This window comes from Pyricularia oryzae, chromosome 7, assembly GCF_000002495.2.
Source record: "Pyricularia oryzae 70-15 chromosome 7, whole genome shotgun sequence".
NCBI classification, from domain to species: Eukaryota; Fungi; Ascomycota; class Sordariomycetes; order Magnaporthales; family Pyriculariaceae; genus Pyricularia; species Pyricularia oryzae.
In genome coordinates this window covers 2,269,227-2,281,169 of record NC_017854.1, presented here as the reverse complement: position 1 = coordinate 2,281,169, position 11,943 = coordinate 2,269,227, and the positions used below count along the sequence as shown (strand labels likewise).

Sequence of the window (11,943 nt, the reverse complement as noted above, 5' to 3'; positions counted from 1 at the left end):
ATTCTGGAAATCTCTGATGGAACAACTAGGAACAAACCACAAGCTATCAACAGCGTTCCATCCCCAGACAGACGGACAAACAGAACGAGCCAATCAGACACTGGAACAGTACCTGAGATGCTATGTAAATCACAAGCAAGACGATTGGGTACGATTGTTACCCACAGCACAATTCGCCTATAACAGCTCAGAGAACGAGAGTACCAAGACAACCCCGTTCTATGCCAACTACGGATTCAACCCTACGGCTTATGGAGAACCAAGAACCACGACTACGGCACCGCGAGCCGATAAACAAGCGAGCGAGTTACGACAATTACACAAAGAACTCCAGCAGGAACTAGAGTTCGTACGAGAAAGAATGATGAATTACGCCAATCAGCATCGGATGAAGGGACCATCCTTCAAGGAGGGAGATAGCGTCTACCTCATTCGACGCAACATCAAAACACAACGACCAAACAGCAAGTTCGATTTCAAGAAGCTTGGACCTTTTAAAATCAGCAAGAAAATCAGCGACACCAACTACAGACTGTCATTACCAGACACCATGAAAATTCACCCCACATTTCACGTATCACTACTGGAACCGGCACCACACGGCACCAGCACACAAGAAACGATCGAGATCGACGCAGAACAAACCTACGACGTTGAACGAATACTCGACCACAGACGCAACCACGGCAAAACAGAATACCTTGTTAAATGGGAAAACTACGGACATGAAGAAAACACTTGGGAACCCCTTAACCACCTCCAGGATTGCCAGGAACCGCTCCGCCAGTACTATCAGGAGTTGGATCTGCGAGCAAGTCAGCCAAGAAAGAGAGGACGACCTAAGAAAGCACCACCTACCATTCCCAGAAGTTAAGGGCCGACCAGGACTCGAAACCATACCACCAGACGAACCTACAAAGAAACGATCAGTATGCAACACAAAACAAAAACACCAGAAAAACGACGTACCAACGGAATGTTGCGCAAGAACATTCATCTCATCCAACAACGAAGGATTCAGAGGACCCATCGGGAAAGTCGAATCCCAGACAAAATTGGAATCCGGAAGAAGCGACTCCAGGGACACTTCAGGAAGAACCTCGGCTGATCGCCGCCGCTCCTCCTGCTCTGCCTCTTCACGCTCCACCCGATCCAATTCCTCCAGATTGTCAATACCACGACGGACCGCCCTCATCATCTTTTCAAACCACATTTTCTTTTGTCTGCGCAGGCGAAGGACTTTCTCCTCCGCCGCCTCCAACTCAGACTCGAGCTTCGAATGTTGAGCCGCGATCCTGTGTAACTGCTCCCGCGAGACACCCATCACATCACATCGCGAGCGACCGAGGCGGACGCACTCGACACAACGAGAGGAATCACGAGGCGACACAGCGCATTTTGCAATCCCTTGCGACTCGCAAGCAGAACAAGAAGGCATCTCAACCGCCGAAGAAAGAAGCACAGAAAGCAAGTCGTTGCGACGAGCGGTGGAAGAGCGACCGCGAGATTTGTTAACTCGACTAGACATGGCGCAAAGCAGTTAGCAAAGAAGGAATAGAACCAGAAGACAAGGATCAGGGGAATACGGACTATTTAAAGGCCAAAGGGACTTGGCCAAAGGAGAGGAGACCTGATGTTACGACCAAACAAGTTGGGCCAGCACCAAGGAGGCCAGGTGGGGTCACACCCCTCCTGACGACATTCGCCAAAAAGAATCACCGACCGTCGGGAAAGGATTACATAAGGGGAAAAGACACGTGACATCACGTGATTGCCAAGAGAGGGATATGATTGATATGTCGCATATCAATCATAGCAGAACAAGTGATATGTCGGCTATGGAACATATTAAGCATATCACGTCGAGGGACATAGTCTATATAAGGCACGCTCATTACCATGTAGATAGATTCGATTCTAGGATTGCTTAGCAGCAATCAAACTCTAGTTAACCTCAATACTTACTTGAGAACGATCATAACTTCACCCCCAGTCATTGAGAACCCCAGTTACCCAGTCAGACGCTCAGTTGCTTCAACCCACTGTACTTTACCCTAAGAACAGGTTACCCCGATATTTTGATCGTAACAATTAGGCGCTATCGACGAAAATTCTAAACTGAAGAGAAGAGAGAAATTACAATCGTCGACGCGCTCAAGAGACGCGCTTAAATCCGGAGGTAGTGGATCCTTGTCCGATCCCTGGCTCGGTGTGGAGCCGAGTCGTGATTCTGAGGGTAGGTCTAGGGGCCTGATCCTCACACCGCATATACTATTTTTTTTATTTTATTATAAGAAATTTCCAAATAAAGTATTTAATAAATGCGTATTTATATAAAATATTTTTTATATTATCCAAAAATATTATTAAATATAATTGGAAAATTAAAATTAAATTTTTTACATTTATTAAAAAAAAATTAAAATAATATTAAGATTAATTCGAAAAATTTGGAATTTATTTTGGAATTAGATTGCGCGGAATATTTATTTGTAAAATTTTTGGTTGGTTTTAATAATTTGTTTGCGGAATTGGTTTCTTTATTTTTATTATTATTATTATTATTATTGGGCCGAATAGGGTTTTTTGGGCCGTTTTGCCGGTCGTAATAAAAATATTGGGGATATTTCTTTAAAAATTTGGGAAAATATATTATTAAATACTATTTGGTATATTTTAAAATAAAATATTAAATAAAAACAATTAAAATATTATAATTAAAATATCGGGGTAATTTATTTTTAGGGTAAAATATAATAAATTAAAACAATTAAACGTTTAATCGGGTAATTGGGGTTTTTAATAATTGGGGGGGTAAAATTATAATTATTTTTAAATAAATATTAAAATTAAGTAAAATTTAATTGTTGCTAAATAATTTTAAAATCGAATTTATTTATATAATAAGAAACGTATTTTATATAAATTATATCCCAAATATAATTTTCCTAATTTTATTAAATTAATAAAATTTTTTTTTTAATTTGTTATAATTTCAAAAAATTATTAAAACTATTTTTTTGGCATTTACGTGGCATTACGTAATTTCCTTTTTTAAATAATCCCTTTTCCGCCGGTCGGTGATTTTTTTTGGGTAGGTGTCGCGAGGAGGGGTGTGACCCCACCTGGCCTTTCTGGTACCGGCCCAACTGTCTGGTCGTAACAGCGGTGTTATCATAGTACTGAGTGGGTGGAGTTGAAAGTAGGGTCGTTGACCGCTGGATAGCCAAAAAAACGGCCGCTCGATAGTAGTCCAGCCCCTGACGACTCCAAGTTACAATAGTATATGGGCGGGTATGTTTTTTTGTGCATGTGTTTAGGTACATGAAAGGATTTACGGATGATTCCAGGACCTTAGCAGATAACGTATAGCGAACAATATAATATAATGAGAAGCCGTTTATCAATTCAGCAGCCCTGAAGGTGAACCTGAAGCTTTGGCAAGTTTATTCCAAGTACCTTCAAGGCACAGTGAAAACATTCAGTTTACTCGCCCAGATTCGATCTTGGTAGGGAGATGGACATATCCTTAGGTCTCCTGTATACCCCAATATCTGAGTGACTTTGGAGAAAACTCAATTGTGTAATCTTTCGCCTCGCCTACCTTCTCTAGGGTCGATATTTTTGAACAAAACTTGAGCCAATGTGCGCAGCTTACTGATTTTCGCCCCCCGTCGGGCTTTCAGTTCGAGAATCCATCAAAAGTTGACTCGTGGGTTTTGGCTGGGCTGGGCGCCTGGTAATTATATGTAGCTTGCATGCAATGGGGGCGTCATTCTTGGCGGTAAGGGTGACTCCGCCGCGGGTATGGTTTGAGGCTCGAGCTTCTCATTAGAAATCTGGCACTCGTTGGTGTGCTTTACTGCAGCGCCAAGACCTGGTAATCTATAGGTGCAAAAAGCACTTTAAGCGAGAGACCCCTGCGCACATGAGGTCATTTTACTATGGTGGTAAGGTTATCCCCCAATTCCCCGTTGCACAGTAGTTCAATCGTGTGGACTTTGTGGGTGCTGCCGACTTTGTCAATACCACTTGGTTCTGCCAAAGGAATAAATTACGGTATTTGGCGGTTTCCGCGAACAGTTAAATCAATAGAGGCCCACGCATACACGCTATATAATATGGCGAGAAGGGGTGGTTTCTTTCGCCTGATATCGTAGTACGACGGATTGTGGGCGCCTCGGTGGTGCCGATAGCAAAGGTCCGGGGGCAAGGGTTTGCTACCAGGAAGTCTTTCGTTCCAAGATTACAACACGCATGGATTGTCCTGATAAGTGTTCTTTATTTGTATGCAATTAGCAGCACAGCAGATGCTACCATGAGTCGGTTCATATCAATGAATCAATCATCCTTGTCCCCACTTTGCCCAACACACGCCTGGTTCAAGATAATTTTTGCCATCAACGACGGCGGCAGACTACCAAAGCCTCCACGAGCCCTTGTATCTATTTTCGCGTTGCCTCTTTTGCCACTGAGTGATTTCTTTCATCATCCTTTTAGACTCTTGGAGTGCGTAAACAACTCCGGGCCCTGAACTTTCAGTCTGCTCCTTGTTGTCCAGGACGTCGGCCGCTTCACATTGAGGGGGAGTGATTCTTAATCCTTCCCATGCGCAATCTGCGCATTTGCCTTTACAAGTGCCTGTGGGGATGCTTGTCCGTTAGCCAGAGCCCTACCTAGCTCCATGGAGCATTTTTTTCGGACGATTTGTCAGCGCTGGCCACCACTTCCAAGAAATGGCACACAACCTTTTTTGGCTTCCTCGCGGCGTCGTCGATCTTTCAACGGAGATTCTTGGATGTCGGCAAGAGAGGTGACTGGTGCATCAAAGCTGCTAATACTTGATTCGGTTCTTGTGGGAAGGGCGATCGCGGCGGGAACAATCAAAGCGACCACGGCGAGGGTCTTCAAAAGATCCAACTGCTGCATTATGGTATTGGGAAATTGAAACAAGCAACAGGGAGTTTCCAAGTGGCTGAGTTTGAACGACGCAAACAATCTTGACAAAGTCAAACCTGTTTTGGCCAGTAAAGAAAACAAGAAAAATGGTCAACAAACAATTCGCTAATAGAACTTGAAATAAGATTGATGTTATAGTGACTTTAATTATATATTTCTTTCGTTTATCCAAGTCATGAAAGTGGGCCCAGGCTAATAAGAGTCGAGCTGGTAGCACTCGGGATGACATATATAGGTACATTTAATTTAAATGCATATCGATCGCTGAATCGAAGGCATCAAATACTATATAGAGCTCGAACCAGTTTAAGGTTTTTGAGTAGAGTGAATAGACAACTAAATTGGCAGAGTTTGAATATCACAAAGCAAATTTTCTGTTAGACCTCACGACGGCCTAGCCTCCTCCTGTAACTGTAAATACCCCCCCAAAACTTCAAGAAACAAAGTGCTTTATCATATGGAGTGATAACTGTCAATCATGAGTTGTAGCTGTTCTCCGCAAGTGACGGTTTAAAAAGGGCTTAGCCCCATTTGGCCAAGTCAAAAGGAGAAAAGACTTGATGTGAAAGTAAATCCCATCCGGAAGATTAATGTCCAATCGTGTGCCATCACTGCCATGGGACTTGCGGGTCAGAATAATGCTCCATTACAAGATTTCGTCGAATTTGCCTGTCAAATTTGCGGGAATATATGCCGAGTTTTGAATTTTATTTTTAAACCTACGGATAAACTTTGTAATAAAGCGTCAAGAACTTGTTCGGGATATGCCGCCATGCTAAACGCTAATAATAGCCCCGGTAATGCAACGCACCCACTACGCTCTCCGATTCCCAAGCGATCTGCGCTTATAAAGTAGATGGTCTTGCGCAAAACAATTAAACTGCGCTCGATCATTGATCTTTTTCAGTCGATCGGACATTTTTGGTCATAGAGTTGTCACGTCGTTCACTTTAGCAATTCTCTCCTTTTTACTTGCAACCATGCACACTTTGACACTCCTCACCTTTGCCGTTTTATTGGGCAACACTCTGACCATGGCAGGAAAAGTGCTAGTTCGCGTCGATTCCCGCGACCCTGACGTGATACAGCGATGCAATGGCTTCAAAATACACTGTCCGCAAGTATTGCCAGAAAATTTCGAGCCTTTACATTACATGGAAAACAATCTCCTAGACAGGTGGGGAGCAACGTGGAAAGACAAGGCGCACGCGACGGAATACATAAACAGGTATGCCCCCAAGGGCCGTGCTTGGATTTATTGGCTCGAGGTGAAGGCCGAGGACGTCCCCGAAGAAATCACCCACAACAACCAACCAGACATATCTAGATACCCCTTTAGCAAGGTCACCGAGTGGGTACATTCAAGTTACCATGGTATATTTAGGGTCCCGAACCCGGAGTACAGGGCGGGATTATGGGCATCGATACGCAAAAATGTAAAGGGCGGTCGGTGATGACAAGTAGAACCACGCCAACAAGCTTTGACGCTCCAGCATATTTCGCCAGCCGGAGATGTCGACTACCTCGCCCTTCCCAACGCTGCCGATTTGTATCTTCTCCAAAAAAAAAAAAAAAAAAAAAAAAAACAAATCCTAATGCCGGGACAGCGTCTGCCAATGTTTGGTTACAAACGCTTTGGGGCAAATCGCAAAAGAAGAGAAAGGTGGAAGCACGATGCACAAGACTATGCCTCTCAGTGGTGCCAGGCGCGCTGCTGGGGCCATCGAACCCGGAATGGTATCCATTTGGTCTGGAGACGTCGTTGCGTGGGGGAAAAGTGGTGGCGATAATTTAGGAGACGAACAGTTAACGTTGCGTACCCCCTGTTCGGCACCCCCCCTGTTCGGCACCCAAAAATAACAACACTTTTATTTTTATCCTCCAACTTCTATTATAAATATCTCGATGAATCTGTCACTTTTGGATTTACTTTTTTCTGATTTTAATTCTCCATTTTCCAATGAAGCAATATACTGAAAAACAGCTTATATCTGCAATTAACGACGTCAATAATGGCAATCCAATTGCAAAAACCTCCCGAAAATGGGGAATACCTAGGTCTACACTTCAAAGTCGACTTAAAGGTTCTCAACCTTATAAAAAAGCACAAAGCCCTTTTCAAAGGCTTTCCACGGAACAGGAAAAGCATTTGGCTGATTGGGTACTTACCCAAACAGCTTTAGGGCTTCCGCCAACGCATCAAGAATTACGCTTTTTTGCCGAACGAATTCTTCAAGCCGCCGGAGAGACAAAAGGCCTTGGAAAACGTTGGATAACTCGTTTTTTGGCTCGTTATCCAATCCTTAAAACCCAAAGGCCCCGTCGAATAGATAACGCCCGGGTTAATGGCGCTACTACGGAGGTAATTAAATCTTGGTGGCTTTATATTACGAACCCGGTTATTAACGCTATTAAACCGGAAAACCGTTGGAATATGGACGAAACCGGTATAATGGAAGGCAAAGGATCTAATGGCCTAGTATTAGGGCTTAACGGGATCCGGCCGTTGCAACGAAAAGAGCCCGGAACGCGTGGTTGGACGACTATAATCGAATGTATATCGGCTACGGGCGTTGCCCTCCCTCCCCTCGTTATATTTAAGGATCAAACGTACAACAACAATGGTTTCCCACGGATTTAAGCCCTTTCGATAATTGGCAATTTCATGCAACCGAAAACGGGTGGACAAATAACCAAACGGCTATCGAATGGTTAAAAAAGGTGTTTATTCCGTATACCCAACCTTTAACCCCTGAAAAGCGGTTATTAGTTTTGGATGGCCATGGATCACATATAACGGACGAATTTATGCTTCTTTGCTTGCAAAATAATATTCAACTCCTATATTTACCCCCTCATTCGTCACACGTTCTTCAACCATTGGATCTATCGGTTTTTGGGCCGTTAAAAGAAGCTTATCGACGTCAACTTGGATTTGTTAGCCAATTTTGCTGTTCAACAGTTATTGGAAAACGAAATTTCCTACTTTGTTATCGAAAAGCCAGATTAAAAGCATTTATAGCAAAAACCATTCAATCTGGTTGGCGTACAACGGGGTTATGGCCGGTAAACTTGGTTAAACCACTTTTAAGCCCTTTTTTGTTAGAAAATAGCAACGCCAACGTTATAAAAGATAAAAACAACGGTTTGCAAAGGGATAAAACACCGGAAAGCCCAGCCCAAAAAATTAACGACCCGTCTTTACTTATTTGGAAAACCCCTAAAACGACCCGAGATATCCGACTTCAACTGCAAAAACTTTCCCAATCCAACAAAACCAACGCTACTTCACGTCTTTTATTTGCAAAAGTCCAAAAAAGCTTCGAAGCCAAAGATACCCTTTTGGCTAGCGCCCAGCAAAAAATCAGCTTATTGGAAGCACAACTGGAGGCAATACGGCCGGTTAAAAGGAGGAGGGTGGTTCCGGATCCAAACGAGCTTTTGGTTAACAAACAGAACATTATTGGATTGCAGGAAAATGATATAGAAAATTTGGAACCTTTAGCTGATGAAGAAGAGGTTAATGAACCGGAGAAGCGTGAAAACGATTGTATTTTTGTCCGTTGATAATTTTATATTTAAATCAGTTTATAAAAGTAGGCATTTCGTTGTTAGATTTTCAGGGTGCCGAACAGGGGGGGTGCCGAACAGGGGGTACGCAACGTTACCATATTCTAAAACTTTATATATGGATATATTATTCGGTAGTTTAATATAATGTAACCTACTCCCACCTTTTTGAAACTCGTTATTATCGAAACGCAGAAAACCAAGCATTGTGACAATTATTTGTCCTACACGATTGCACGTTTTTCCATACAAAATCAAGTGATCCAAAATTCAAACCTGATCTGTTGGAATAGAGGTTAACGCGTGCAATTCATCAATTCGATTGATAACTCACGTGCAGTACTGCACGTGACTCATACACGTGACTCACCCGGTCCCGACTACGGGTATAAGGAGGAAAGACGTTTAGAAGCTCGAACCTAGATAGCTTCATAGAACATGCACAATACACCACTTGTACCCGTACAAGGTTTTGTTGATCGATCGATCTACGAAAGGCCTATCAACATGATCCATATTTTATCAACCCACCGTCAGATGCGGCCCACATGGGACGGCCCACAAGCAATCGAGGCATAAATTCGTAATATTGAGCTTGCAAGTATTGCCTTACTTTGAGGATGGGAAATAGTCTCGTACCCAATTTGGAACCCTTTTGTAAATCACATTCTTTACTACGTGTACCAGTACCATACGCTTGCCATTTTAAACACTATATAAAAGCCCCCCGTCTACCCTTGGGCTCGAATCAAAAGTAAGCGCTTGGTATGATGTCTGATGCACACCTGGCACCTTGTGGCGTTCTTTCCGTGAGCAGCCTCGCGGGTGGTCTTTTTTTCCTTGGTGAGGTCAGATCCGCGTGCCTCGCCGTTGGTGATGCCTGGAAGCCGAAGCGCCTATGCAGGACAAATTTCACAAAAATGTCTACCAATTGCTCATCATCTTTGCCCTCCCCAAATTTCTCGCGCGGGGGAGTATCAAAAACGAGTATGCAAGCTTTCAGCGCTTCCGACGATGGGTGCAGGGCCCGACCAAAGGATATAGACGGGCGACGCTTATTTCAATCACCATGTGCAGGACCGTAGCAACCCTGATATCACATCGCGTATCTTCCGCCGATGGATTTCCATTTCAAGCCACTGGTAAGTATCCTGCTTTCCCATACATGCGGGGCTCATCGTTATCTTGGCCACCGTTTACAAATTTAAATCAATGTCCCAGCAATAAACCTTATCCCCGCAACAGGAAATTATTACTATGGTATCGTGCGAAAAAAAAAACCCTCCGCTGTTACCGTACGTCTATGCGTGGGCCTTTACCAATTTAACTGTTCGCGGGGAGTTTCAGGTGCCTGAATTTGTTTTTTCGCAACAATTATTACCCAAGCCGGAAATACCTATACAGCCAACACCATTGAGCAACTGTGCCATGGGAGAGATTTTTACCCCTACCACCATAGTACAAAAAAATATAGCTGTCACAATTTTTTTCAATTTTAGCGTTATATTGCGCTTGGCAATTAATATTTTATAAAACGTTAGTAGATTCAACTGTGAGGTATATGTAATTTTTAGAAACTTGTTCGCTCGATTTAGGCCCTCAGTTGTTTCAGCCGACTGCGCCCTGGCTGGGCAGGAACTCAATTCACCTTTTATCCCGCAGCGAAACGGTTTGATACGCGGTTTTGCCCAATTTGGAAGCTGCAAGAATACGACGTGCTCGCCAGTATATATTGAACTGGTCACGATCACGTCCTCCACAGGTTTGAGCCTTTTTAACAGGAATCACGGCATTCTTTGCTCTATCACACATTCACTTTTAAACCTACCATTTTGCATTTTGCACTGGTCCAACTGTTTTCAAACCTCGAAACGTCTTTTTTTTTCAGCCGCTTCGTCTGTTGACACAATGAAGCTGTCCATCTTGGCAACGATCCTCCTGGCCTCGAGCGGCGTCAACGCCGCCAACGGCTTTGCAAGCTCCTGCAGCAACGTGGCGCTCAGCGGGCTCATTCTCAGAGGCAGGTGTGACGAGCCCGGTCGATTTGGCGTAACACCCAGGCAAGACACAAAGCTCGACGTTTCGAAATGTTTTTCCCTCGACGGTGAGGGCAAGATTTCTTGCAAAAAGGGAGAGTGAGTTTTTTTTGGTTTTTTCTCTTGCGCCCATTCGTGCATACACAAAAACACAAAAACGACTCTAGTTGTGGGTTGCTGACAGCAATATTTGGTTTCCAGCATCGGCGCGTGCAAGTGCCAACTGGCCACCAACAAATCGATGACATGCAATTGCAACAATAGCAAAGGTGCCAAGGTGCAAAGCGACGTGGATCTCGGTGAGTACTCCCACCCCGCGCGTCTCCCGATCGAGGCTGGCTTTACTATTTGACAAAGGAAATCCCAAATTAATCGTTTTCTTCTGGTCCTCGGTCATAGATGCCTGTATTGGCAACAGGAACGGCGTCCTTGAATGTTGATCCGTAATGTGGGTTCCACTGCTGGCAAGAGGGAGATACTTGGGATTGGAGTTTGGGGAGCATGTATACTTTTGTCATTTTCATGTCTATGTGTGTTACGAGTACTCATTTAGCGATTTTATCAACTAGCTCGTATTTTATTGGCAGATTCGGCTTCCTTTCTTTTTTTCTTTTTTTCTATGCTATAGTGCGCGGTAGACGAAGCCTATGTTGATGAATCTGGTAGACCACACGCTCCAAGTTTCTCGTCCTTTGTTCGGGGGGCCCATCCAATTGGTTTACGGCGCCAATGTCATTTCCAGTCAGTCTTGCTTGCGATGATCGAGGCCAGAAAAGGCGGCGCAGTGGCCCTACCAAGCAGACCTGAACTCTCGTGGGTCAGTAGTAGAGAAATATCTTTGCCATATGGGGTGTTGCCAGTCGGAGTATCGCCCGAGGACCGAAAGCTTCTCGATACTTTAAAAATTAAGTTGATCCCGCAAGTCTGCTCCGCATGCCCCGATTCCATACTACAATTGACCCGAACAGGTCATACCAAGTCACATACCAGAAAACGTTGCCGAATGGAGGGAAAGCGACCGACGCATTTGGGGGCCGTATTGATGGTCGTCCAATATGCAAAGTTGAGTGGATTTGTCCTGATTTGATCGAGGGTTGTTTCGAAGGTGGTGCTATTTTCAAGAACGCATAAACATAAACGCAAATCATCCGCAGCCCGCCACGTTTGCCAGGGGTGGCGCCAAATCAGATCGCTCCCCACCCATTACCGCAAACATTGCCGCTGCCAGTTGCCGCCCTACCTGGCCACCACATGTTTTTTTTTTGGCGATTTTTTACCCCCAAAATAAACTAACTACATGATCTCCATCTTGCAAGCTGTGCATCGGACCTTGTTTGGTCAAGCATGGTTCGCCTCCCGCGGGTGAGGAGATCCACAC

At 44.2% G+C, this 11,943-nt stretch overlaps 4 protein-coding genes across 5 annotated transcripts; 2 read left to right on the top strand and 2 right to left on the bottom strand.

The window, feature by feature from the left end:
• Positions 1 to 311: 311 nt before the first annotated feature.
• MGG_18021 lies at positions 312 to 1,707 on the bottom strand. 2 transcript variants are annotated; one of them, XM_003721165.1, is made up of 4 exons: positions 1,591 to 1,707; positions 970 to 1,520; positions 859 to 912; positions 312 to 805 (listed from the first exon to the last, which is right to left on the bottom strand). In XM_003721165.1, exons 2-4 carry the CDS (start codon positions 1,436 to 1,438, stop codon positions 750 to 752), a joined length of 579 nt encoding a protein of 192 aa, XP_003721213.1. In that variant the 5' UTR covers positions 1,439 to 1,520; positions 1,591 to 1,707; the 3' UTR covers positions 312 to 749. The 2 variants fall into 2 exon arrangements, with proteins under 2 accessions (XP_003721213.1, XP_003721214.1); XM_003721166.1 differs by lacking the exon at positions 1,591 to 1,707 and having other exon boundaries at positions 970 to 1,587.
• A 2,710-nt stretch (positions 1,708 to 4,417) lies between these two features.
• Positions 4,418 to 4,929, bottom strand: MGG_18020 (uncharacterized protein; the record flags this gene model as incomplete). Its single annotated transcript, XM_003721164.1, has 2 exons — positions 4,418 to 4,641; positions 4,746 to 4,929. 2 exons carry the CDS (start codon positions 4,927 to 4,929, stop codon positions 4,418 to 4,420), a joined length of 408 nt encoding a protein of 135 aa, XP_003721212.1.
• A 1,010-nt stretch (positions 4,930 to 5,939) lies between these two features.
• On the top strand, positions 5,940 to 6,413 carry MGG_15031 (uncharacterized protein; the record flags this gene model as incomplete). The annotated part of the gene is made up of 1 exon (XM_003721163.1): positions 5,940 to 6,413. The coding sequence occupies one exon, from the start codon at positions 5,940 to 5,942 to the stop codon at positions 6,411 to 6,413; it is 474 nt and encodes a 157-aa protein (XP_003721211.1).
• A 4,024-nt stretch (positions 6,414 to 10,437) lies between these two features.
• Positions 10,438 to 10,917, top strand: MGG_02590 (uncharacterized protein; the record flags this gene model as incomplete). The annotated part of the gene is made up of 2 exons (XM_003721162.1): positions 10,438 to 10,664; positions 10,767 to 10,917. The coding sequence occupies 2 exons, from the start codon at positions 10,438 to 10,440 to the stop codon at positions 10,915 to 10,917; spliced, it is 378 nt and encodes a 125-aa protein (XP_003721210.1).
• Between the last annotated feature and the right edge of the window lie 1,026 nt (positions 10,918 to 11,943).